This window comes from Mauremys reevesii, linkage group 6 (genome assembly GCF_016161935.1).
Source record: "Mauremys reevesii isolate NIE-2019 linkage group 6, ASM1616193v1, whole genome shotgun sequence".
NCBI lineage: Eukaryota > Metazoa > Chordata > Testudines > Geoemydidae > Mauremys > Mauremys reevesii.
Window position 1 is genome coordinate 83,806,551 of NC_052628.1, and position 26,780 is coordinate 83,833,330.

General features: G+C 39.4%; 1 protein-coding gene across 1 annotated transcript in view; it reads left to right on the forward strand.

Moving 5' to 3' along the window:
- PTCH1 (patched 1) overlaps positions 1-26,415 on the forward strand; it is a 77,622-nt gene extending 51,207 nt beyond the window's left edge. The window contains exons 16-24 of the mRNA XM_039545589.1: positions 5,235-5,377; positions 7,998-8,181; positions 9,771-10,051; positions 11,615-11,752; positions 15,217-15,359; positions 18,315-18,414; positions 19,612-19,866; positions 21,012-21,543; positions 23,504-26,415. Coding sequence (XP_039401523.1) covers positions 5,235-5,377; positions 7,998-8,181; positions 9,771-10,051; positions 11,615-11,752; positions 15,217-15,359; positions 18,315-18,414; positions 19,612-19,866; positions 21,012-21,542 — 1,775 coding nt within the window. The 3' untranslated portion in view covers position 21,543; positions 23,504-26,415. The remainder of the gene's footprint in view (positions 1-5,234; positions 5,378-7,997; positions 8,182-9,770; positions 10,052-11,614; positions 11,753-15,216; positions 15,360-18,314; positions 18,415-19,611; positions 19,867-21,011; positions 21,544-23,503) is intronic.
- The last annotated feature ends 365 nt before the right edge of the window (positions 26,416-26,780 follow it).

Below are 26,780 nucleotides of genomic sequence, written 5' to 3' on the forward strand. Positions count from 1 at the left end.
TTTAGTTGCAGGAGAAGAAAAGGCAATAGTTTTTAATATACTTTTCCAAATACACTTATATGCTGGTATTCAACTGAGATTTGTTTCTGTTACTGTGTTTTTACATAAAGCAATTTGTAGGCAATCTCAGAAAGAAATACAGGAAGTTGTGGGGTGTCCCCTTTTTTGCATGTTTTGCAATGATACAGACATGTAAATAGTTTCCTATACACAGAAGAAAGAGATGTCGTATGAGTAGTTAGCTTGAGGGGAGAGTGTTTATTGTAGAAATTATTTCTGTGTCTTCAAGTTTGTGCTGATGCTCAACATGCAATGCTAGTGGTAAGTCTGGAAAGAGGGCAGGATTGCTGCTGGCAGTGTTGTGTGGTAAACACTAGGTCTGAAGAACACCTGTGTGTAGCTGGAAAGCTTGTCTCTCTCACCAAGAGGAGTTGGTCCAATAAAAGATAATACCTAACCCAGCTTGTTTTTCAGTGACACAGTAAGCTAATCAGTCATCATGCCCATTACAGGTACCTGATTCTTTCAGAGGCAAATCTGTCTCTCCACATTTATTTAAACCAGAACACCACACAGTCCATATCCCAAAGCTTAGAGGTTCCACTATATGCTTATTGTGAATCTGACATCTATATGACAAATGAATCTTACAGTAATCACAGCTGCATCCCACAGGGACTCAGAGTTTCTCGAAGACTGCACACCAGCACCAATAACCACTCTGGTTCCATGTTCAAGAGTGGTTTCGTTTTGCTCCATTTTTTCACTCTGCTGCTGGGAGGATGATACTGAGCAAGGGATTTGGCCCAATCCATGCCTCCTTTTTGCAAAGCCACTACCTCTACAGCCAGCGGCAGCTCCAGGCACCAGCACTCCAAGCGCGTGCCTGGGGCGGCAAGCCGCGGGGGTGTCCTGCCGGTCACTGTGAGGGTGGCAGTCAGGCTGCCTTTGGCGGCATGCCTGCTGGAGGTCCGCCGGTCCCATGGCTTCAGCGGCAATTCGGCAGCGGGTACGCTGAAGCTGCGGGATCGGTGGACCTCCTGCAGGCATGCCGCCGAATCTGTGGGACCGGAGACCTCCCGCAGGTGCGCCGCCAAAGGCAGCCTGCCTGCCATGGTTGGGGCAGCAAAAAAGCTAGAGCCACCCCTGTCTACAGCTCACGCAAAAACTGAGCAAGCCCTGTGCACCACATTATCCACCATTCCCTTGTTCCCTTGCAATCATATGGTAGCTTTTTAGAGGAGGTGGATGTATGTGTAACTCACACACTTTTGAGATAATAGATGTAACTTGCATGACACATTTAAGCAAAACAAAAAAACACTAGGGAGGAATAAGCAGGCTCCCCAAACTTGTGATTTGACAAAAACCTCAGGCCTGATGAACTCTTGTTCCTTTTAGGTCATAAATGTGACTGTCACTTGACATTTAGAAGGGAGAACTGTACGACTAATATAAAACAACTATATTGTGTAGATTAAAATAGAAGGAGAAAAACATTAAGCAGTGTAGGCAAAGGAGAAGACATGTTTTAAGATTATGGAGTGTTGATGAAGGAGAGGGATCTAAGACCTATACTAGAGAAAGCTCTCACACCTGTACTAATGTGATTATATGAAGGAGCAGATAGTAATAATAATAATACCTAATTCTTATATTGTGCTAGCTAGACCCAAGACTAAGTGAGTGGAATGGAAAGGAAGTAAAAAGAGAGCAAAGGCCAGTGAAGCTGGCTGGAACAGGTCCATGGAGCTTTTTAAAAACAAGGAAGAAGGACAGTTTTAAATTGGATCCTGGAATGAATGGAGAGCCGGTGGAATTGTATCAGAATGATGTGATTGTATGTTAGAGAACATGATATGATCTTTCGAATGGCAAACTAAGGTTATTTCATGTGCTTGAAGTACAGCGATAATTCCCATTGAATTCACTAGGAAGTCAGTGCACAGATTGCAGGCTGAATATGCCCCTCAGGCACCTAAATATTTGCATGGTGGATTTGGTAGGTAACAATAGTATGTGAACAGCAGCATTTTTTATCAAAGTATTGTGCTTGGCGTTAGCCATACAAGACTCCCATTGATTTATTTTCAGTGGAGTTATATGGCTTCAGTCTTCCACAAAATCTTTTAAAATGTTGTCTTGCTCCTTGATTTTCAATAATGCAAGCACTTTCTCTTTTATCTGAAAATATCAAGGAAAGGAATTAACATTTTAATAATTTCATTTAGAACTGGAAATGTGAACTTTGTGTATATAAGTGACTGGATGTAAATGAGGTAATTTATATTCCCCGTTGACTTATAATTACACTTGTTTTCCAAAGGGTAATCATACCCTGTGCTTCACAGTGCCTGCTGTTCACATGGGTCAGGAAGGAATTCATTCCCTCATCCCCAACATCTCACGTACAGTATTGCAAAATTGGCCAGATGCACTCTGGAGGGAGGGAGTTCACCTTCTTTGTGTGAAGCATCAAGCATAGGTTACTGCTTCATGTGACAAATTTTATGTTCTTATGTTCCTGCATATACCATTTTAAAAATTGCCTTCATTTGTATAGCTTTGCCAAAGGAAGGCCACCACCAAGTTGCTTTATTTTTCTGTTCCAAAAGATTTTGCTGATCACAATTATTTTTAAAACATACTAGTTTTTTGGTTGTACTTTTAATGTGTAGCTATTTTCCTTTGAATTCACAACTTTTATTTTTTAAAAGTGTCATGGTAATTTTGGTGGTCTGTAAGTTTTAGCGACTTTGAAATCATTAAGAAGTTATACACACCTAAAGATGATTTCTTAGGTACTCTTTCTGACATCTCTAGATCTCAGCAATGTACCAGTTCAATAATTAGAAACTGGTGCTGGTACTTGTGCCTATTCCAGTAATAACATAAAGGGAATAAGCTATCTAAGTCATAAAATATTCAAAATGGATTTGAATTTTGTGGTGAAGATTCATTTTTTTTTAAGTATAAAGGGAGGGGGAAAAGACCAGATTTTCATGCAGGTTAGTTATGTAAAATTTATGCACAATTGTATGCTGAATTTGCAAGCACAAGTTGAGTAATTTTGAATGCAAATAGCTAATTCTGGTTATTTGTGTATCCAGTTGTCCCCTTTGTATGAAGCATTTATTAATCTGAAAACTCTGGCCCCAAATATTGTCTGTTTAGCATAGCATCTTGTGCTCACTTTACCAAGGAAAGTCATGTATATCGTAACTTAGAACTCAGTCTTTTCTTTGGTGGTCTCGCCTCCTCTCCCGTGTTCTTCTTGAACAACCCTCCTTTAACTCCCAACATGCTCTTTTACATCACTATTCTGATAACACAACTGGTGCTTATAACCATTTCACTGGAGGTTTTAATGGACTAAACCTGTATTCAGGAAGGAGAGATTCGTGTTTTTCCACTTCCTAAGTTATATCTTGCCCACTGCGAGTGCCCAACAAGCAGCCCTTTCATATTGCATGCTTTGGAGTCACTTAGATGATGTTGGAGTATCTGGTGTTAAATGGTCTCCCTTTGTTGGGCAAGGGGCTGGAGTACTGTCTGAGCTGGGTTTAGAAGGCTTGCTTTACTGCTTTGTTCTGAACCTGTTGGCTTTAGTGGGGGAAGGGGGGAGTATGATTATGGAGGTCTTCATGGGAGGCAACTTTCTAGGGGGAGGGGTAAGCATTTGTAAAGGAGAATGAGCACTCAGGCCCTAAGGCTGTGTGTCATTTAGGTCATGTTTTCTCTTCCAACACTCTTATCTCTTTACAGCTGTAGCTAACCTATCAGTTCTGTAATGATGGTTTTGATTACAGCCTCTCAGGGCAGCTGTGAGGTGGGTCGGTGCTTTTTTTATTTTATTTTTTTTGCCCCTCTGCTTTTCCTTCCCTTCCCAGGACATGCGGTTTGTCATCTGTTTTCAAAGAGCCTCCTTGCATTGGATTGTGGCTTCCTGTTCTAAATCTGATCCAAATTTGTGCTGTGAGGAGTGAGGTATTCCCCCTTTCCTCTCCACCCGCCCACCCCTCCAAAGGGTGGCAAAGAGGAAAATAACAGTTGAGAGTGAATAGGTGTTGGCTGTGATCTTTACACGTGCTGGCAGCAGATCCCACGACTTGTATTAGCTACACAAGTTGAACAGATGGAACAAATTGACAAAATCGTGTTCACTCACGCTGTGCTCAAGAAGCAGCTGAGTTGTTGTTTGAAGTTGAAAGTTTGAGTGTGGTTTTATTTTCCCCCTTGCAGTGGAATTTCTGGTTATATCATAGAACCTATTGCTTTAGCGCTCTGCAGTAGCACAAGACAGTTAATGAGAGTGCTAATGTGCTTGGCCAGCATCTCATGGGGAGGCAGGGGGTGGGGGGAAGAGCAGTATGGGGAGTGTGTTTCTTTTAGATAATGGATTAAATTCCTTCCTGATTTAACTCCATGGTAGTCAGTGGAGTTTCTGTTTTGGTGCCATTCAGCGTAGGGTGAGATTTCAGTAATGTGTGGGGGCAGAGGTTGCGAAGAATGGAGATACACGTTTAAAAAAATATATTAGCATTGCACAACTGTAGTTTATTAAGACCTCAGTGAATCCTCTTCTTTTGATTTACAAACAGAGTGCTAGGTTGTCACCTAACTCCTAGCCCTGTGAATGGGGCAGTGTGGACCTGTGCCACCAGGAGAAGGAATTGTGACCCCAAGTCATAATCCCTTCCCTGCTCCCCACTGACTACTGGGAGTAGGGTGACCAGACAGCAAGTGTGAAAAATCGGGACAGGGGTGGGGAGTAATAGGAGCCTATATAAGAAAAAGACCCAAAAATCAGGACTATCCCTATAAAATCGGGACATCTGGTCACCCTACCTGGGAGCAGTGGATTACTGCAGCTCTGTTCTGAGTGCAGGTTACTTACCCAGTCTCTCACTAGCTCAGCTCTGCTAGCCAGCTCCTTCTTGCCACCCCCTTCACAGAGGGTGAGGGATTATAGCGGACCTTAACTTGGATTCTGTGCATCTGCACTCCAGCCATAATGTGGGGAGAGCCCTAACACAGCCACTCAGTGAGCATGAGACTGGGGGTGGGTTTACATCATCCTGAAGCTTCATTAGAGAGGCTACAGGCTGGCCCAAAATAGGTATATATGTAAAAAGAGTAATTACTTTTGTTTCTCCCAACTGTAATCTGTTTAAAGAGTGGTTTCTTATCTGCATGTTTAATCTCCCCCCTCCCCCCCTTTCCCAACTCATTAGGTCTTCAAGATGCATTTGACAGTGACTGGGAAACTGGGAAAATCACATATAACAATTATAAAAATGGATCTGATGATGCTGTTCTGGCCTACAAACTTCTGGTGCAAACAGGCAACCGCGATAAGCCCATCGACATCAGTCAGGTACTGTCCCATATGTCACTGTGACCATACCTGTTTATGTGGAAATACACAAACTAGTGGGAGTTGTAGAAGGAATGGGGAATACTTAGTTGTTGGGGTTTTATTTTTTTTATTTTATTATTTTTGGTATCTATTGAGCTTATAAAGCTGATCCTGCAGTTCTCACACACACGAATAGCGTCACTTGCTTCAGTGGGATTACTCGTGGGAGTAAGACTGCAGGATCGAGCCTGCATTCTTTAATATTCAGAAGCAACCGTCACAAACGTCTATCTTTATGAAATACTAGTTGGTGCATACTTAATATTTTTTGAGCCCAGTTCTGCTCTTAAATGCATGAGCTCAGTTCCCGTTGAACACAATAGGAGCTGCATCCTTGTATATGAAGGCAGGATTGAGCTTTGCGTGGCCTGATTCTTCTCCAATTTTACATCAGATTGAACTCCATTGACTTGAGTGGAGTTGCACCTGATTTACACCAAAGTATGTGAAGAATCAGTCATATACGGTCGTCCTCTATTTTATTTTTTTGACTGGTGAATAGAAATCTTAAAATGTAGATTACCAACTACTCAGTTTGCTCCCAACAATTTGAATGGAAAGGCACATTTTTAAGAGACATTTTTTAGGAGGGGTGGATGAAAGGGTATTGCAGCCATCATATACTATAGTGAGGGCTGCCAACCCTCCAGGATTGTCCGGAAGTCTCCAGGAATTAAAGAGTAATCTTTAATTAAAGATTATGTCATGTGATTAAAACCTCCAGGAATACATCCAACCAAAATTGGCAACCCCAACTATAGTACTCCTGCACTATCATGAGTTAAGGGTACATCGACATTTGAGCTGGGAAGTGTGATTCCCAGCTCACAGAGACATACCCACGCTAGCTGTACTCAAGCCAGCATGCTAAAAATAGAAAGTAGCGTGGACAGGAGCCTGGGCTAGCCACTCAAATATGGACCACTCTGACTCCCTGGGTACATATTTGGGTGGCTAGCCCAAGCTGCTGTCTGTACTACCTTGGATACACTGCTATTTTTAGTGCACTAGCTTGAGCAGAGCTAGCATGAGTACGTCTACGTGAGCTGGGAATTAACCTCCCAGCTCAAATGCAGATGTACCCTAAATGTAAAGGCAGTACTAGAATTGAGACTCTCAGTTCATTAAGCAACCTGAGCACATCAGAGCTCCTTTTTATATGGTACATAATAGCATACAGTTGTATTTGCAGATTTTTATTCTGATCTCATTTGGAAGACAAAACCTGGTGTTTTTGACTGTTTATCTTAAAATTAGACTTTTAAAAGGCGGGTCAGAAAAAAATACAGTAGTAGCCTAGGTTCTCTTCTCTCAGAACTATAGCTGACTTTCTGTACTTTCAGGCAGAAAATAGTCACTCTAATGATCTTCCCGGCTGCTCTGTTTATTGTCTTCCTTTTTTTGTTGGCATTAAAGGTGACAGATTTACGGAGTACATTGTTCAAAGTTACTATGGTGTATAAAACACAGTGCTTTGCAGCAACATGCAGCATGCTGTCAAGTCGGACAGGGGGTTGAGTTAGGAATTAAGCAAAAGAGGGGAATTGAAGAGGAAACTTAAGTGAGATGCCCAAGTAGTTTTGTTTGGTAGTATGTCCCAGGTACATCATGGAACAAATGTGATTGGACCATAGCTGCTGATATAATTTCCTGTGCCTGGGAGGGAGAAAAGTGTGGTGCACCCACAGGGGCTGTGAGCTGTACTGTGCAATTCCAAAGACAGCTTGAAGACATATAGTTGTTGCATATCCTGTGGATTAATTGAATCCAGATCTTTGGAATCCAGCTTTTTTTTTTAAAAAAAACTGCTGTCACTGTTGTTTTTCATTTCATTAAAAAGACCTGAAACTGGAGTCAAGCCAGAATTTAAAATAAACTAAACAAAACAAAAAATCATAATGTTTTCATCCAAGACATCCTCTGGCTGGGTAGTATTTGGCTACAAAACCCTGGAAATACACCACTGCTGTTTACCCCACAAATACATTTGCCCACAATGACCCAAGCCGCACAGTGCACTCGTCTACTTTCTTGGCGCTTGGCATTTTCTGAATACATAGGTCATAGGAGGCAAGTGTTAGCAAAATTTATACAGATGTTGTTTTATTTTTATAGCTCTCCTCCATTTACTGGGTGGCATTTCCTTCAGTGTTAACAACAGAGGTTAACTGCACACAGACGTGTATAGGGACTCTTGCCAGATTTTTTTTTCCCCCTCCTTTAAATATGTTTCTCCAACTTGGTCATTTTTCCCCCTTGGCGGTAGACAGTCTCTTAGAATTCACATTTAATTGGTTCAGTCTATTCTGGAACCATCTGCTGGTTTAATGTTTATAATAAATATTATATGCTTTTCACAAAATAAAACAAAACACTTTTCTAAAATTCAATACAGATATTTAGATATTTGCTCACTCTCAAACAATAGTCTGTTTAGTCACTTAATGTGAAGTCACACACACAAAAAATGATTCTGTTTGTGTGTTGCATATTCCAGTCTTTTTGTTTAAAGCTTTGTAGCAAGAGCTCTGAAAGCAAAACTCCTTTCTGAAAGGCTTCTAATCTTCCCATTTTGCAGTTGACTAAACAGCGTCTGGTGGATGCAGATGGAATCATTAACCCAAATGCTTTCTACATCTACCTGACAGCCTGGGTTAGCAATGACCCCGTGGCCTACGCTGCCTCTCAAGCCAACATCCGGCCTCACCGTCCAGAATGGGTCCATGACAAGGCAGACTATATGCCAGAAACAAGGCTGAGAAGTAAGTAACATTTAATCTTAATGTCTTATAGTTTATATAAGTGCCTCACTCCTTCCTTAAAGGCCCAGTAACTCTCTAGTTACTTGACACTGTACAGGTCTCAGAAGCATAAACAGAACAATATATTGTGTTACTTTAAAACCTTGGGAGACAGATGCAGTTGTGTAATATAGTATAATGTGGTACCACTGCAGGACTTTATCATGTTGAATAATTAGTTGTATAATAGTTTATATCTAAGCTCTAAAACTTGCATTAGACATTTTTTTAACACTGCTTGTTAATTTTGTATGCAAGGGAAACCTTCAGCGTGCATAACATTCTGCCTTTGCCATTCCAGAGTTTCGTCATTGAAAATTATATCATGTTTATCCTAAATTTGTCACCCTAGTGTGGAAGAAAATTTTGGCAAGTTAGGTCATTCATATAAGCCACCCATACCTGTATTGTGCTAGAGCTGTTTGGGTAGTGGAGAAGTCGGTGTAAGAGAGTGTCATCCTTCCTTTCCACCTGCCCCCATTCACCTTTTTACATTATGAATGGTAATCCTGAGTTGATTTTCTTTGCTTTTACACTGGATTTATTGGGTGGATTGCTAGTTGGTTACTGAGATGGATGGGGAAGGAGAGGATTGGTTCTCTTAGAAAAGCGATTGGATAACAAGCAAGTTGTGCTTCACTGTATCCGAACCCTAGAGCTTTGTGGCAGTCAGCCAAGTCTTGTCTTAATGAAAATTTATAGTTGAGATTATAATAGGGCAAATCATGTTTAGCAAGTCAACTGAATGACCCTGCAGGGTCTGGAACACACAGCGGCAGTAACTAAATGCTTGTTGTGGAAGACTCTTTTTTTCTTTTGGTATTACAGTAGACTTAGCGTTACATTCAAAAAGAAGCATGGAAAATTTAAGTTTGTCAGATCATTAAAGGATAAAATGTTATGTATTTCCTCAATAAGCCATTAGTGTTAGGGTTTTTTTTTTTTTTACTTTTGTATGGATAGTGGTTTTAAAATAGACAAATGAAGAATTACAAAATAGAAAGGCCTGATTCACCACTGAATAAATCTAGTTTAGAACCAGTTTAATTCCACTGATTTTAGATAAAGATATGTTGACTTCACAGGAGTTATACCAGCATAAAACTGAAGTAACATTTTTATTTGAAACTAATCTTTTTTCAAATAAAATATTTAAAATATAGGGAGAAGTGTTTGAGAAGGTTGCCCTTTTGTTTATTTTACATTACATACAGAGTACTATGGACAGATAATAAAGTGATAGGTGCCACAGTAATTCATATATATAATATTAGATACCCATTTACATTAAATAATATAATCAAGCTGGTCTTGAGTATGATGTACTGTGTAATAATTGAATTACGCTGCAAGGTGTGAAATATAGTCATCGGTTGTGATTAGAGTTTTTAAAGTTGCCACAGAAGTTCTGAAGTTTAAACAAAGTAATTAATTTTGACTCAAATTTAACACTTTTCTGCAGAAAACAAAGTGCTTTAATCATATTTATTTCTCTGCATATTGTTTTTTCTTCCTCTACAATCTGTATTTAAACATCATCTTTCTCTTAGTTCCAGCAGCTGAGCCCATTGAATATGCTCAGTTTCCTTTCTACCTCAATGGATTGCGTGAAACTGCTGACTTTGTGGAAGCTATTGAGAAAGTGAGAGCTATCTGTAACAACTACACCAGCCTTGGGGTCCCCAGCTACCCAAATGGATACCCATTTCTTTTTTGGGAACAGTACATTGGGCTTCGTCACTGGCTTCTCTTGTCTATTAGCGTGGTTCTGGCTTGCACATTTTTGGTGTGTGCCCTCTTTCTCCTGAACCCCTGGACGGCTGGGATCATTGTAAGTTTATTATAAGGTTCTTTGTTAAAGGCAAATTCCTTTCAGCCTAGCTCTTGCTGCAGTCAGAAAGGTTTTGTTTATGTCTGGGCCTCTGGTGGAGTATGTATATTGCATCATTCATGGTATATTTATTCAACTTGAGGGGGTAGGGTTCATGGTAAAGGTATAACCCTTAATAACCTTAATCTTTTGACCACGCTTTAGTAGCTTTAAACCTTTCTTATAAACATAACTAAACTTTTGCCCCTGCTCAGATACTCATGAACATGAGAAATGAAGCACGGAGGAAAATTGGAATTTTTAAGTAGCTATTAAAAAATTCTACATTCCCTGCACCCCCCAAGGTTTTTTTAAATCAAACAAAATTATTTTTCATGGCAGTTTCTTATTTCTACATCTTGCCCATAAACAGTAAATTACTGTACTAACTTCTGGATGTGAATCTCAGAAGGATAAGAAGGAAGTATGGCTAGGTGAACAGTTGTACAATACACACTGAAAAAGGAGTGTAAGTATGTCTTTAAGGAGAGAGAGCAGTAAAATTATAAATGATACAGAATACTCCTTCATGAATTCCTTGTAATAAACATTCATGTTAAATTGAATTATGATGTTCCTGTGTTTAAATTCCATAAACTATTGTATAGCTTATAAAATACCAGAAGTAGAAAAGCACAGAGCAGTCACTAGTTTTTGTACTGTACATTTGTGCAACAGGTATGTTAAAAGGTAAATGTTTAGTCTAGAATATTTTTCATAGCACTCAATCAAACAATTTATGTTATCATTCATGATTCATTAGCTTATAAAATCATTTATTGTAGCACTTACATTTTTTTCTTGGAAAAGGGGGTTTATTTTAGAGTCCTCCATCTCTTTTAAAAATGTGTATTTTTTTTTGTTGGCTCCAGAAACTTTTAAGTCTACTCCACAGATTTCCCCCACCTCTCTACATTTTTTTTACAAGATAGATGAAAGAAAATAAAAGCTTTCCCTTAGATTTAACTGTTTGCTTTGTCCAGGCCAATCCCTCTAAGTTTCTTCAAAGCCAAGAGACTCTCTGTAACCTGACACTCATCAGCTGATTATGGCATTCACTTTCTTCCGGGCTTTAAACCTGCCCTTGAGTCATCTTCACTTACTCCATGAATTCTGCAGAAAGAACCCAAACCAGCTGTTTAAAAGTTGCTTTTCTACTTCTGTCTTCCTTTAATTTTTGAGACTATTGTTGGGGAAATGGGTTAAAAAACAGAAAAGTTATATTCTGATGGATGGGGATAGGGAGGAATAATAAATTATGTTTTAGATAGTATTGACAAGAGGTAACCAATGGAAAATTGATGGTTGCTCTGCCCACTGGATCCCGGGGGAATAATTTAAACTGACTCTTTTCAGGTCATTGCTATTGAACTCAATGAAATAAGGAAAAATAGCTTTCCTTTGGAAAGTGAGAGAAAGAGTGCTGTGAGGGTTGCATTTGCTAGTCCCACATTGTTTTGAAAGTCCTTTCCTTCATTTATATAGAGTATAAGAAGTTACTAACAGCTGTTTGAAATCATTTAGGTGGTGGTGCTGGCTCTGATGACCGTCGAGCTGTTTGGAATGATGGGTCTAATTGGAATAAAGCTGAGTGCAGTGCCTGTGGTCATCCTGATTGCTTCTGTTGGCATAGGAGTGGAATTCACTGTTCATGTTGCTTTGGTATGTAAAATTAGGCAGAATTTTTAAAGTATTTTAAAAATCTCTCCAAGATTTTTTAAAAAGGTAGCCTGAAGTTAGGCTCCTAAATCCATAGTTAGGCATCCAAATGAGTGATCTGATTCTCAAAAGACAACCAAGCTCAAACACTGCACAAGGGTTAGTGTGCCAGTTAGATTGTTGCCTGATAGACCATAATTGATTTGAAAGAATGCTTACCATCTGTTAAGTCAATGATGCATGAAATAAGACTGGATTCAACAATGCACGTTTAAGTGCTTTTAAATATGACTTTACAGGTCTCCAATTAATATGTGGTAGGTATTTCTATGATCCGTATCAATATGTGTACTAAGCAGAACTGTTAAGGTCTTTTAAGACCTTCACACTCTAAGTGTCAGTTCAGACACTACCACTATCTTGGGCCTTTCTTTTGTCTCTAAGTGCTGTTATTGCTTATAACAATTCATAACTGTGCACTCCCTGTTGTGTCTAGTTGCTGCCTATTATGGCAAATTTAATACTTTGGGGAAGATTTTCCTTGGCACAAACGTTGTTAGGCGCGCATGCCTTTGAAATCTCCCATTAGGTGTCTTTCTTTCAGAACATATTAGTTGTTAGTAATGGTCCCAGTCCTGCAGTCCATAGGTAAGCAGAGTTCCCATTAATTGACTGAAGAGTCATGCAGAAAAAACACAGAGAGAGAGAATGTATAAACACAGTTGGAAACATTTTCAAATTGGGTTCCTAAATTTAGGCACATAAACTAGTGGCCTGATGTTCTGAAGTGCTAAGCAACTGCAGCTCCCGTTTAAGCCAATGAGAGCTGGCACCATTGAAAGTCAGGCCATTTATTTAGGTATTTAAATATGGAATACAGTGCCTAATTTTTGGTGTTCACGTTTGAAAATTTTGGTTTGTTATGGAAATGTTGATATTTCTATTGTTAAGAGTTGCATGTAGACTTACACATACCCCTAACTTTTGATTAAACAACTTGTTTGCAAATTGAAATGCTGAAAATAGCATCAGAGATTTTTTTTCTTAGAATTTGGAAAATGTGGGATTAAAAAAGTTTATATGCTAATTTCCAAAATTACATGTGATTTAAATTAATTCCCAGTGTCTGATGATTTTTTTTAGGCCCACACGTTCTCAACAGTGGTTGGTTTTCACAGCTCCCAATGTTACAGACAGAGAGGGCTCTTTACACACTTAGCACAGGGTCATTCCCATACATTTTTCAAGGGAAGATTATTTAAGAATCGCCATCCATATGGAGTGAAACAGTACTATAGAGAATAGAAAGGGATCAGTCTAAACAGGCCAGTTTAATTATTGTAGGAAGGGTTATACCTATTCATTAATATTTTTGTTTTTCAAAAGTACCATCAGAATCCAGTAGGTTCAAAGAATGAGAGGAGGGAGAGAAGTAGACTGGAGAGAGAGGAGGTGGGGATTAGATGTGGTCCATGACTACAGAAGAAAACCTTGGGTTGGGGAGATGCAAACTGCTGAGGGCATTGCTGGGGGAGTGAGAAGGCAGCAGGGACCAGAGGGGAATTTTGAGGATTGGAAACTCAGAAGCATGTTAGGGGTGCAGCAGGCTGAGGTGCAGCAGGCTGAGATGCCCTCAGTTTTAAGTGGAGTGGGGTGGGGCAGGGGCGGGTGGAGGGAGTAGATTTAAGAGGTCCTTGTGGATGGAGGGGTAATATGAGGAGAAAGGGACAGGCAGCTGGAAGCATATTTAGGCTTGTTGAGATAAAGCAGCCTGCTAAGGCTTGTGGTGGGATGGTGAGTGTTTCAGAGACCTGGTGCATGTTATGGGGAAACAAATGACAAATTTGAAATAAATAAATAAAAATTGTAACACAAAATTATAAAACACTTGGCTGTCAGTTCTAAGTGGAGAGAGAAACCAAACTAATTTATGTCATATTTTTACCTAAATAAAATCACATGTGGGTAAAGTTTCAGTCTCCAGCTTAAAACCACTTCTTTCCCATACACTGACATTGGAAATAAAACCCTTCAAAAATGGGTTTTACAATGAAAGCACCTAATAGATGTTAAACTGTAGCAGCACTGCTGGCTAATGCATTCATAGAACTAACTGAATATAAATAACCCCACCAGTGTTGTATAAACAAAATATGCAATGCTTATAGTGTTGATACAAGATTTAATTGTAGTTGTTTAAAACAAATTCACAATCCACTCGTGGCTCAGTTTTTCTCTGCCAATTGTGAGCTGTGACCTCATTTTTTTTTTAAATTCCTCCAAATAAATTCTGCATCAACACTACACTCATTGTATTATGTATCCTTTAAATTCACACCTATCCATGTGCAGTGCATATATTTTGTTACTATGTTATGGGTCTGATCCCACAGCCCTGACTCATGTGAGTCGTCCAGTACACATCGGCTCATGTCCTGTGCTGTATATGGAAATCCATTTGTTATCCATAGCTGAGCATGTATATATAAAATATGCTAACCCTGGATACATTAGTTTTCCATGGTTCACTGCTATTCTTATAAATCTTGAGTACTGAACTATGTTATATGCTGTGAGTTGCTTACTCAGGAATCATGGGAAGGAGGATAGATTCTCTATATATTACATCAGTGCTCAGATACTATAGTGATGAGCGGCAGGATAAAACCCTGAGACAGATTTATAGTTGTTTGGTTTTGAAGTAGTAAAAATTGTAAATATATTTGCATAAAATGGAACATAACTATACAGAATAAGAAGAGCACAGTCCTGCAGTGCTTGTTTATATGAGAAGACCCACTGAATACTTTAGGTCAAATCCTGCTCATCTCATTTAGTTAGGGGCTGATTGTGCATAAAGATCTGCTAGCATGGGGTCCTGTGCCCACATGGAGAGATCCCTGACATCAGTGGAGAATTCTGCTTAAAAAGTATCAGAAAGATATGGCCCATTAATAGGATGCTGAACTCAGTGTGCCTATGCATGTGAGTAAAGGTGGCAGGATCACGTCCAAGTCCACAACAAATAATAATTCAAGTCATGTGGTCCCTGCTACCGCAGAATTCCCATGACATCAGTGGGAGTTTTGCCCAGGTAAGAACTTCAAGAGTAGACTTACAATTTTTTACATGAAACGTTCTTTCAAAATTAAACAAATCCTTTGGGGGTGGGAACAGGCAAACAGAGCAACAAACGAAAATCCTTATGAGGTGGGCCGGGGGTTGTTTCAGAAAATTATTGCTGTGGCCTTGACCCTGCAATCAATCCTCACTCCACTCCCATGACTTCAGTAGCAGCTGTGTACAATGACTGCAGATTCAGACCTTGTCACAAAGATATTTTAATAAACTGTAAATTGGAGTAATTAGCTGGGGTTGGGGGAGGAAACGTGCGTGCTTTGGGAAAGGCTGAGAGTTTTGAAAGGCTGTGTACAAAGAAATGATGACATGGAGTTTATTTTTTACAGGCATTTTTAACTGCCATAGGAGACAAGAACCGCAGAGCTGTCCTTGCATTGGAACACATGTTTGCACCAGTATTGGATGGAGCTGTATCTACTCTGCTTGGCGTGTTAATGCTTGCAGGGTCCGAGTTTGATTTTATTGTCAGGTAAAGCATCTCTTGACTTTTTTTTCTTTTTCTTTTTTTTTTTTTTAAATGTGTACACTCTTGATGTTTGGTCATTTCAGTGTATCTGCTGTTTTACTACTGTGCATGCTTACAATCATGGTCCTGCTTTACCTCTGCTTTATTAACTCCTTGTTACATGCTAGTTGCAATAATACTTCCTTTGCTGACATTGGATTAAGTTCCAGGAAAATTAGACTCCCAGCCTAAAATGAAACAAAAGGGGTCCTCTATTGCCTCGTTTGCATAGTTCTGAAATAAGTTAGCTCCAAATACCTAGTATTGTCCAGTGGTTAGCAGGATTTGACCTTTAACCCAGACTTTTCATATGTACAGCATTTTGTGGGGAAGGGACAAGAGGAACTATAAACATCCTGAAACTGACACTCTCTTTCCCTCCCCCTCCTCTGTCATCCCTGTATGAAGTTTGCAGCAGATTTTAACTGACAACAAAATTGAAGCCCTCTTTGGGATGTAGGAAACCATAAGCGTGAACATAGACGTTTGTATTAAAATTTGTAAAGCAAAGCGTGAGGACCTGTTTATGGCTAAAGGCAGGCTGTTTCTTGTGAATTTAATTAAGAATATGAATTTGTCAAGTATGAGAGGAGAGCAAGGTTTTCTTTTGAAGGGAATTTGAGAAATGCAATGAAATGGATCCTATTCTATTCCAAACAACCTGTGGAGCTCTGCAAAATGGCTAATCTTAGAAGTAACACTGGTTCTTTGTGGCAGACTATGGCCCCCCAAAAAAGTAGGAATGGGGTAGTGCTGGACCAAACATTCATGGTCTGATAGATGACTGGACTGCTCAGACTGAAGTGAGCTCGATAAATAGATGTAAACTAAATCAGGTCATCTAACAAAAAAAAAATGTCAAGGCTTTGACTGAGAGACTAACTACTGAGTTTTAGGTAGGGGTGTGTGTGTGTGTGTGTACGAGAGAGAGAGAGAGAGAGAGAGAGATTTGGAGAAGACAGGGAAAGGAAGGTTATATCCTTGCCTACCAAGAGTTGCATATATGCCCTTAAATGCAACTTCCACCAAGTCTTCTGTGTGTCTCAGTTTTTGTTGGTGGTGAGGTAATGAGGCAGGGCCCTATTCTGTTAGGGCCTGCTCCTATAACGTGCTGTGCACTTTGTAGGATTGGGCTTTTCCTGCAGATTGAATGAAATGTACAGTAGCATGTTTGCTTATGTGTGCAATAGGTAGAGTATTACAACAGATAGTGTGCACATTTTCATGACATAGTAAATGGCAGCATGTAGTCTTGTTTGATTCCAAATTTGAATTTGATATTTGCTTAACAAGTAAAATAAGCCTTTCATATTTTAAACTTTTGTTGTTTAACTTTGTCTTTGCCCATCAGTTTCTTTTTTTCTAGCACAATCTGGCTTCAGTTCCCCTTGGTTTTCTAAAACAGATGTAAAATAAACGAGCAAATCTGAAGCATTGTTACAGCGAGTGAAGAAGACTCCAAACTTCCGGAAAGGGATAGTTTAGCCCATCAGTGTGTTTAGGAAGATTAAGTAAATTAACAGACATTGTATATGCTAAGTGGCCAGACTTGTAATCAGCCTGTTTATTCTAGTGTTAGATGGATGAGATGCAAATGTGTTTTAATGCCTGTTGTTGATACATGTCCCAGCATGAAGTTCTGGTAGTTTATATTAGTGAAGGAGATTGGTTCCTTGATTTTGCTAATGCAGATCAAAAAATCCAAAATGTTTACAATAGCAGGATATTTGTAGTTTTACAGGAATCTGATATATTTGATCAGATGTGGAAACATAGGCAATAAAGTTTGTCGCCTACTAAACAATGTTATCAGCTGTGGCGCTGTTATTAGGAAACTTGCCCCTACTTTTCCTCCTACACCCTGACCCTCCAAAAATGTGTCCAAAAATTTGTCCAGGACTGAGCCCTTGAAATCGTTAGTTACAACGCAGCCTTGAGTTTAGTCTGAACTCCAGCTGTGCCGAATACCAACTAGTAAGGCTTCCCTTTTACTGACAGGTTTACCTTGGTATTCATGAAGGATCCCAGACCTTAGCCCTCAATGGTGGGAAAGGACAACCACTTGTGCACTTTCCTCGTCCTCCATAGTACTTCAGCCTTTATGTTTGAATTGGCTGACGCAAAACAAGAGTATTCAGAGATGCTAAATTGTTCAACAAAAGATTAGCCTGCAATGCAGCTCTGCCATTGTGGAGTGCTCTTACTCAGTACAATGCTGAAGCTTACTACAGAATGGGCAGCATTTTCTTGGCAGAAAGCTGGTTCCTGTGTTCTAAAAAGGTTGCAATTTGAGCTATTTGGTAAAACTGGAACTCACAGAATTCTAGGCGGAAAGTTGTGATTAATGAACGGCGAGGGAAAGCCTTACCTGATACACTAGAGATTTAATTAGAGATTCCGCTGTTAGATGCAGAAGCATTTCACAGTGGATTAGCTGCTGGGAGAAGTGGGCTTCTTTTCCTTCTAGGCTAAATTGTTTAAATTCTACACCCTTCACTTCATTTGTTTGCTTCTGCTGGGTTTTCACTAATGGGGGCCCCTTTTCATTGTATTTGTGCTTTCAATCCATTCAGCCATTCAGTTCACATTCCATATTTTTGTGTTTGTGTAACACATTTATAAATAACATTACATGCCACAAGATTTTGGTAAATTAACAAACTCATTTTTTTTCTTTCCTTTATCAACTAACACTTTGGGTTGTGGAATGTAGCTTCTGTAATCCAAAAGGTAATAAATAAATTAATACATTTATTAATAAAAAGTCATGATTTTGTACAATATTTTTAAAGTTTCTGAGACTTGTATTAGCATATTTTTCTTTTTAAAAGTTAAATTATTTTTGGGAGTAGTATGCAATCTTCTGTATTCCTAACAGTATTCATGGCCCTTTTCTCCCTCTTTTAAACAATATTTCAGGTATTTCTTTGCCGTTTTGGCTATTTTAACCATTCTGGGAGTTTTAAATGGATTGGTGCTGCTTCCAGTTCTTCTTTCATTCTTTGGACCATATCCTGAGGTCAGTAGTTACATTTATGAGCAGAAGAAATTAATGTGTCCTTTTTTTCTTTCTTTCCTAGAAACCTATTATTCACTTTGTAATTCTGATTTTTATTTGTTGCTCGCTCTTTTTTTGTTTTATTTTAAAAAATATATTAAATGTGGTTTCTTTTCTTAATTTTATATTCTTGATTAGTAATCGGAAGGTGTCTTATATAATAACCAGTGGGTTGGAAGTTGTCCCTTTGATTTAGATACAAATGCATGATTTAATTAGCTTTATTTTTAAGCAGAATTTCATGTATTAGCTATGCCCTAGGAGCAGGGATTTCCTCAACTTCTTCATTCTACAGGCCATTTTGTGAAAGAGTGCTTCTTTTGTAGATCTGTGTTTCCTCTTAGCACTCCAGCCCCTCCATTGCTTCATTCTCAAAATATTTAACTCAGCAGACCACCAGGAAGGGCTTCCCACACCAGTGGTGGTCCACAGACCACAGCTGGAGAACCACTGCCTTAGGCCACAAGTCTGCAAAAGGATCCTCCCTTATCAACAAACACCCTCTCGTGGTATCCTGTTGGCTTTAGTGAGATCCTGGACTGCTGTAAGGGTCCATGCGGTCGATCCGTTTGCAGGATCAGGGCCTTAAACTGTCCAGTGCAAGTCTAACGAGAGCATTCATAGCCTTCAAACTTCCACTTGATAGCTCATTGGGTATATCACAGTTACCCCTCTAAGGCATGATCATTGAGTTTTCTCTAGAGTTATTAAAAGAGAGTAACTTTATAGCTGTGTGTATAGTGTGTGTGGAGATATAGATATGGGGAAGCGTGTGTGTGTGTATATATATAACTCACACACATAGAGTACTTGCTATTATGTGTGTATCCATCTGTCTATGTACATACACAGAATCTTATTTTCTAATAGATACACACTATACATAGCCATGGAATTACTCTTTTAATGACATACCAAGAAATATGTGCATTATACACACTTACACACCCAGACATTGACAGGAATATAGGTAATTATGTTCAAATCCACATACAGGGATTGTGTCTCTTTCTTTTTGGTACAGCACTGTGCACAGTAGCAGAGAATGTAGCAAATAATAAATAACAATGGTTTTGGTGACAAGAGTAGATGTAGTTTGGTGAAGAACATTTTTGTTGAATGTTCGTAATTATAAGGGGTTTCAATTGTCATTATTAGGTTTCTCCAGCTAACGGACGGAACAGATTGCCTACTCCATCTCCTGAGCCTGCCCCTGGCATCCTGAGGTTTGCACTGCCACCTGGACACACAAATAATGGATCAGATTCATCTGATTCTGAGTACAGTTCTCAGACTACAGTGTCAGGAATCAGTGAGGAACTCCATCAGTACGAGGCCACTCAGAGTTCTGGTGCACCAGTCCACCAAGTAATAGTGGAAGCAACTGAGAATCCTGTCTTTGCCAGATCTACTGTAAGTAACCCACACGTTGGTTTTGTTTTGGCTTTTTGGGAGACTTTATCTTTTTCAGTTTGTATAGCAATGTTTATATCTCTGACTTTTTTTTGCTTTGTACTTCTGGCTGCAACTGGCCCAAACTTAAGAGTACTTCCAGATGATGGATGCGCAGGCTTTTTCACCCCTTCATTTAGGAAAGAAATTCAGATAAAATGATGGTATCAAAGCACAGTGCATTTTCATCAGTAAATGCCTTTGCAGCATACTGACTTGAGCTGGAAGTGCAGGATTTTGACAACTGTTCCGGATGACCTCTGTGAAAGAGAAGGGAAGGGACTCTGGAATAAATGTGGCTCCACCCAGAGCCATGTGAACCAGAGACACCCAGAGCAATGTGGGCTATCTTCATACTATATTTCTCTTCCAGTAATACATTTTAGAGGATATGGTCTGGTGCAGACCAGGGAAAGAGTGTCTCACAGTTTCTCCAAACCTTGGGTCTGCTGTGTGTCAGCACAGTGCCCAAGCCCTAAGCCACTGGGCCAGCATAACTTTCCTTTCAAAGATAAACTAAAAAGCTCCGTCTCCTACCCCCCAGGATGCTGCACGCTGAGCTGCAATGTGGATCTGTTTTTGTTCAGCAGAGGCCTAAAAATAGGTACAAGCAGAGCCACATTTGAAGTTGGTCACGGTTTATTGACTGATGTGGCCGCTGTGCTTCACGCTTTTTACAGAGATCCAGAAACCAGATTCCTGCAATCTATACAAACCATCCCACTAACATCCTGTGTATGTACCCCAGCTGGAAGAGAGTCTTTGCCAAAGCCCAGCAATTTTGGTTATTGAACCACTTAAGTTGTAGTGCTTGCTATTTACCCCTTTCAAAAGACTGAGCAGTATGTGGGAGGTATACATAATGCTTTCAATGACAGTCCTGTGTTTATCTGCAAAGTTGTACTTCTCAGCAGCTTGTAACAATTTTGGGAGAGAACTGTCTTTGAAAAAGGCACAAATAAGACTCCAGAATGCTTCACTTCTAGAGTTAGTCCAGGACAGTACACTTCAGGGCTGTACCAGGGAAAATATTTCTATAGCATGTGTAACTTTTGTTTACATGCTTTACGGCAGAAATTTAACCACATATCTCAATTCATTTCCAGGTGGTTCAGCCAGAGACAAGATGTCATCAGCCAAGTCCAAAATTACAGTCTAACCCAGAAGCCGGGTCCCAGCAGACATGGCATCATAACAGGCAACCTAGACGAGAACTGAGGGAAGGACTACGACCGCCCCCTTACAGGCCGCGCAGGGACGCTTTTGAAATTTCTACTGAAGGGCATTCTGGACCTAGTAATAGGGACCGCTCGGGCCACAGGGCTCGCTCTCATAACATTAGAAGCCCAGCATTCACTGCCATGGGTACTTCAGTGCCAGCATACTGCCAGCCTATCACTACTGTGACTGCATCCGCTTCAGTTACTGTTGCTGTACACCCTGCTGTGCACAGCCATAACTCTCATGGAGGAGGCTTTCCATCTTATGAAGGATACCATGAAACTGACCATGGAACATTTGAGGACCCCCATGTGCCTTTTAATGTACGGTGTGAGAGGAGAAACTCTAAAGTAGAAGTAATAGAACTGCAAGATGTTGAATGTGAAGAAAGGACAAATGGCAACAGCTCAGATTAAGGTACATTTTTGTCCTTCCCAGACAATGGGGGGGGGGAGGAAAAAGACAAGACTTTCCTAAGGTATCTTTCCTCCCAGCTGCTTTACTCTCTGAGCAACAATGACCAGGATTTCCCACACATAAATATCGGTGCATTTTGCATTAGAAAATTAGCTTGGATGAAACAACAATACTTAGTCCTTGACATCTTCAGAGTTCTGCACAAGTATTCAAGTAAACAGTAGTATCCCAATTTTTCAGGTGGGGAAACTGAAGCAGAAAATTGGATATGTCTACGGTGCAAGCAGGAAGCGTGATTGCAGTACACGCAGGCATACCTGAGCTAGCTTTGATCAAACTAGCTTGCTAAAAATAGCATTCTAGCCACAGTGGCACAGGCAGCACGAGCTAGCCATCCAAGTACAATCCCGCCCAGGATGCTGGTTAGGTACTGACGGGGCTAGCCTGTGCCACAGCAGCTACACTGCTATTTTTATGAGCTGGTTAGCTCAAAGCTAGCTTGCTTATGCCAACACGCACTGCAGTTCACCTCCCAATTGCAGCATAGATATACCCATTGTTTGACTTGTCCAAGGCCATGAAACAGGAGTCAGAACCTGGATTTCCTGGTACCCAGTCCTATGCTCAGATCATTCAAACAGGCTGCCTCCTAAAATCTCACACAAAATGACGTTTGTTGGGAAGGAGTAAAACCACCAGTTACTTACATTCAAAAGAAAATGACCCTTGAATATAATGTAGTAAAAAGAATATAAACTACTTAGCCAAATCCTCTGGCGCATCAGAACTTCCATGGTTCTGCTGCACAGTGCAAGGCAGGCTGAAGAAAGTATTTGTATGGAGATTACACACATTCCTGCACAGTGCTGCTTTAAGTGGGCTCGGTCCATGGTCTCCTGAAGTGGAGTTTTGTGTATGTGGGCATGTCCAGTGGGTTCTGAACAAATCGCCCTGTATGGGTGGAGTGCAGCTGCCACTGTTATAGCCTTTGGGCTGTGGTAACCATCACTGAGTTGCTCTGTGGATGCTCCTTAGGTTTGTCAGAGATAATTCCTGACCCTTGAGGATTTAACTCATAAAATGAAAATGAAGGTAAACTCTCCCCCACTGCCAACTGCTTTGAGGTGATAAAAGAAAGATGTAAAAATTAGAGATGATCAAAAAAGTCAGTGTATTTCAGAAAGCATTTTTGAAAGAAGTGAAAATGTTTAATTTCATTCAAAATTTTCTGTGAATTTTTTTGGGGTTCCGCCATCCCCCAAAACAAAACAAAATAGTTTTGGAGGAGGTCACTTTCTCACTGTTACTTTTTTTCCTCTGGAAAAAGATGTGAAAAAGTATGTGTGTTTTCCCCACAGAAACAAAATGAATTTTTTTCAAAAGTTTCAAAGTGTTTCATCACCACACAAAAAACGTTGAACAAAATGAAAATTTTCCTTTTGGTTGAAAAGACATTTTCCATCAAAAATTTCCAAAGGGGAATATTTGACCAGTTCTAATTAAAATACTTTGCACTTCTAAAGCTTCTATCCAAAGATTTTGAAGTATTTTTATAGTTCTATACCAATGTATCCTCACAGCTTTCCTGGGAAGATGGAAAATAGTGGAGTCCCAAGGAAGCGGATTCTGAGGCAAAGAGAAGGCCGGGTTCAAATTTTCCAAAAGTGGACACTAATTTGGGTACCTCAGTTGGTGTCCAATTTGAGATGCCTAAGACCTCATTCTCCTGCAGCTTCCATTGACTTTAATTGGAGTCCAGTACACCAAAATGGAGGCACTCAACATTAGTGGACATTTAAAACATGACATCTGTGACAGAGATGGGAACAGAGTCCAGATTTCCTAACTCTTGGTCCTGTACCTTAATCACAAGAATAATCACATGCATTTTGGGTTGGTTTGGTTTATTTATTTTTCTTAAGCTTAAAGTGAACGGTTGTGCTTTCTCTCTTTTGTAAAGGATAACAACTGAAGCAAAGAAGAGGCCAAAGATGGGGAAACCACCTCTTTCCAGAACTGCTTGAAGAGAACTGCTTGAAGTTATGGAAAAGGACATGCTGCATCAGGATAACAGTTCACTGTTACTGTAACCTATTGTATTATGTTGTTAAATATTTTTATAAATATTTAAAAGGTGTACACATATGTAATATACAAAGGAACAATGTAAAGTAGTATAATCTGGAGTTAACTCTTGTTAATAGAGTGGGACAATATTGTTTGTGTTCTGTACTTATTGTACATTGATCTCTGTGCCACAACTAAGCTTAATCTAGTCCTAAATTTCAGCATATGTTGCTGCTGCTTAAATATTGTATAATTTACTTGTATAATTCTATGCAAATATTGCTTATGTAATAGGTTTTTTTGTAAAGGTATGTGTTTAAAATATTTTAAAATTTGCATTTCACAACCCTGTGGTAGTATGAAATGTTACTGTTAACTTTCAAACACGCTATGCGTGATAATTTTTTTTTAAATGAGCAGATAATGAAGAGAAGCACGTTAATCTTGGTGGTTTAAGTAGGTTTAGCTATGTGCAGGTTTTGTTTTGCTGTGTGCATGTGTGTGTATGTATGTTCCCAGAGTACTGTAGTGTAATTTTTTTTACTGTATGTTAACCCTTAGTGGGCTCATTAACTCTCTGATGCTGGCAGAGTCAGGATTTTCCTATTGCAAAGTGCCAGTGAAAAATGCCTTGGCACTTAGCAACAGAATCTCCAAACTGCTATTGTCAAAGGAATGATTAAAATAGAAGAGAGGACAGCAGGTCAGGGCATATGGATTCTATTACTAAATCTTCCACTGACTTGCTGTGTGTGACTTTGGGCAAGTCACTTAACCTCCTCATGCCTCAGTTTCCACATCTGTAACATGGGTATAATAATACTTACCTACCTCCTAGGGGTGTTGAGGCTTAATTACTGTTTGGAAAGTGCTTTGATATCCTTTGTGAAAGGTGCCATGTAAGTGCAAAACATAATCATTTTCCTTACTGCAAAGGGTGTTGGGTATTGAAAGTTGCTAAAATCCAGTTAGCATATGCCTTTGTATGTACTGATGCCATATTTTGATATCGATATTGTAAAACAGAGTGCTACTGGAATAATTTGGTTGTTTATTACAGTAACGGCACAGTTCAAAGCAATCTGGCATCCCTCATCACTTTATTTAAACGACAGAATGCAAGTTAATATAAAGTGACAAAAATTACATTTTTTAAAATTATTTTCTTCATCTATTTTCACTTCTTATTTTACTGATCTGCTTGATCCAGGACTATAATGATTGACACCTAAGGCCTGAGGTGATTTTCCCCCATTCCCTCTAAGGTAACTCTTACTGCATTAGTATTTTTAATTAAAATAGCTAAACTGTACTGGGAGCCCTTCATTAATCTGATTTAGCTTCTTTTCTTCTTTTAAAGTTAAAATTGAATGTTTACAGATACATACAAATATTCAGTTTAGAAAAAACACAAGATCTGTGTTTCTAAATACAATTGGCCACTCCAGGCCAGGCATTGTTTGATTGGAATTTGTACTTCTCCAGTGGCTGAAAGGGTCTTTCCTGCAGGCCTCCCCAGCAGAATGGAGGAGTATGACTATCATGCACAAATTGTCATGCCTTTGACGTGAGGCACTTGTTTAGAGTTATCCATTGTGAACACTAAAAGAACAGCTGATGAGCCTGGTATTGTCCTGGTGGTACATAAACTACTGTTTAGATGCACACTAAGGGTTAATCCGGTAACTGCCTACTGGTCCAGCTCACTGTCTAACATGAAAACTCTTAATGACAAAAAGACAACAGGCCCCAATTTAGCACTAGCAGTGTAGTGACCTCAGATCATAAAAACTCTGCAACAAAACTGTATGATACTAATTGGAAGCTACCTTCAACTGCCAAGTGTACGTGTTACTGTGTCAGAGGTCACTATGGCTTCCCACTGATATTGCTTTGGTATCAGTCAGTCACTCCCCCACCCCCACTTTTTTTTTGGGGGGGGGGGTAGATGGTGGGAGGGAGGGAGCAAGGAAGTGTTTTGATGCCTCATCTCTTCTCCCCTTGCCCCCCAATTCCTTATTCTGTGTGTTTGTGTGTGGGTGAGCTGTCTGCTTTCTGCACAATTTAGACCTTTTCTCCTATAGTCACATTGGCAAAGGGAGAACTCAGTGGCTGGCAACTTTGTGTTTTATGGTTTGTTTTTTAACTTTTTTTAATCGTGGGTGATATTTATATTTTTGTATCATAAGAATGTTTTCTTACAGTATTTGTCATGCCAGTTTATAACAAACAAAAATGCAGGGATTTTATTTCTATTGGAAACACTATTACAGCTATGTTTTTACTTTTAATGGAATTTTTATTTGTATAGAGTGCTTACTAATGTTAAATAGGAAAGAGTATATAACATTTACATTAAGGACTCATTGTAGGTTTTAGTGTAAGGAGTAAAAAGGAAAAAAATATTCAAACTGGGTCTCATTGTCTGCCTATTTTGGCAGGAGTGGGTTTGTGTCATTTCAGTTACAAAGATAAAAGTATGCCATATAATTTATTTATATGAAAATTTATTTTTGTAGTGTACATAATAGTCATCAAGTCTTTTGACAGAAGTATATTTTTAAAGAGTTTATATGTAATGATGATACCATTATGTTTTGGAACATTGCTGAGACATGATTACAGTGCACACTTTTCATTTTAAACCCCATTGCGGAAAAAGAAAATGTTTAACAGTGTTGAGAAAGAAAGAGAGTGTGAATATTCATACAATTCTGAATTGTGTTTTAGTTACCATTTGTGATCTAGTGTGGTTCTCATTTTAAACCTGGAGTGGCAATTGTACAAACTCTCTAAATATTAATGTTCAAACACTGATAGAAATTCTAACATGAATAAAAAATATTATAACTTATTGATTACGTATTTGGTTGTTTGTAGAATGCTTTTTTTTTACAGTACATAAGCTATGTAACAGAAAATTAGGCCTGGTCTACACTAGGACTTTAAATCGAATTTAGCAGCGTTAATTCGAACTAACCGCTCAACCGTCCACACCAGGAAGCCATTTAATTCGAACTAGAGGGTTCTTTAGTTTGAATTTGGTACTCCACCCCGACAGGTGGAGTAACGCTAAATTCGACATGGCTAGTTCGAATTAGGCTAGGTGTGGATGGAAATTGAACTTAGTAGCTCCGGGAGCTATCCCACAGTGCACCACTCTGTTGACG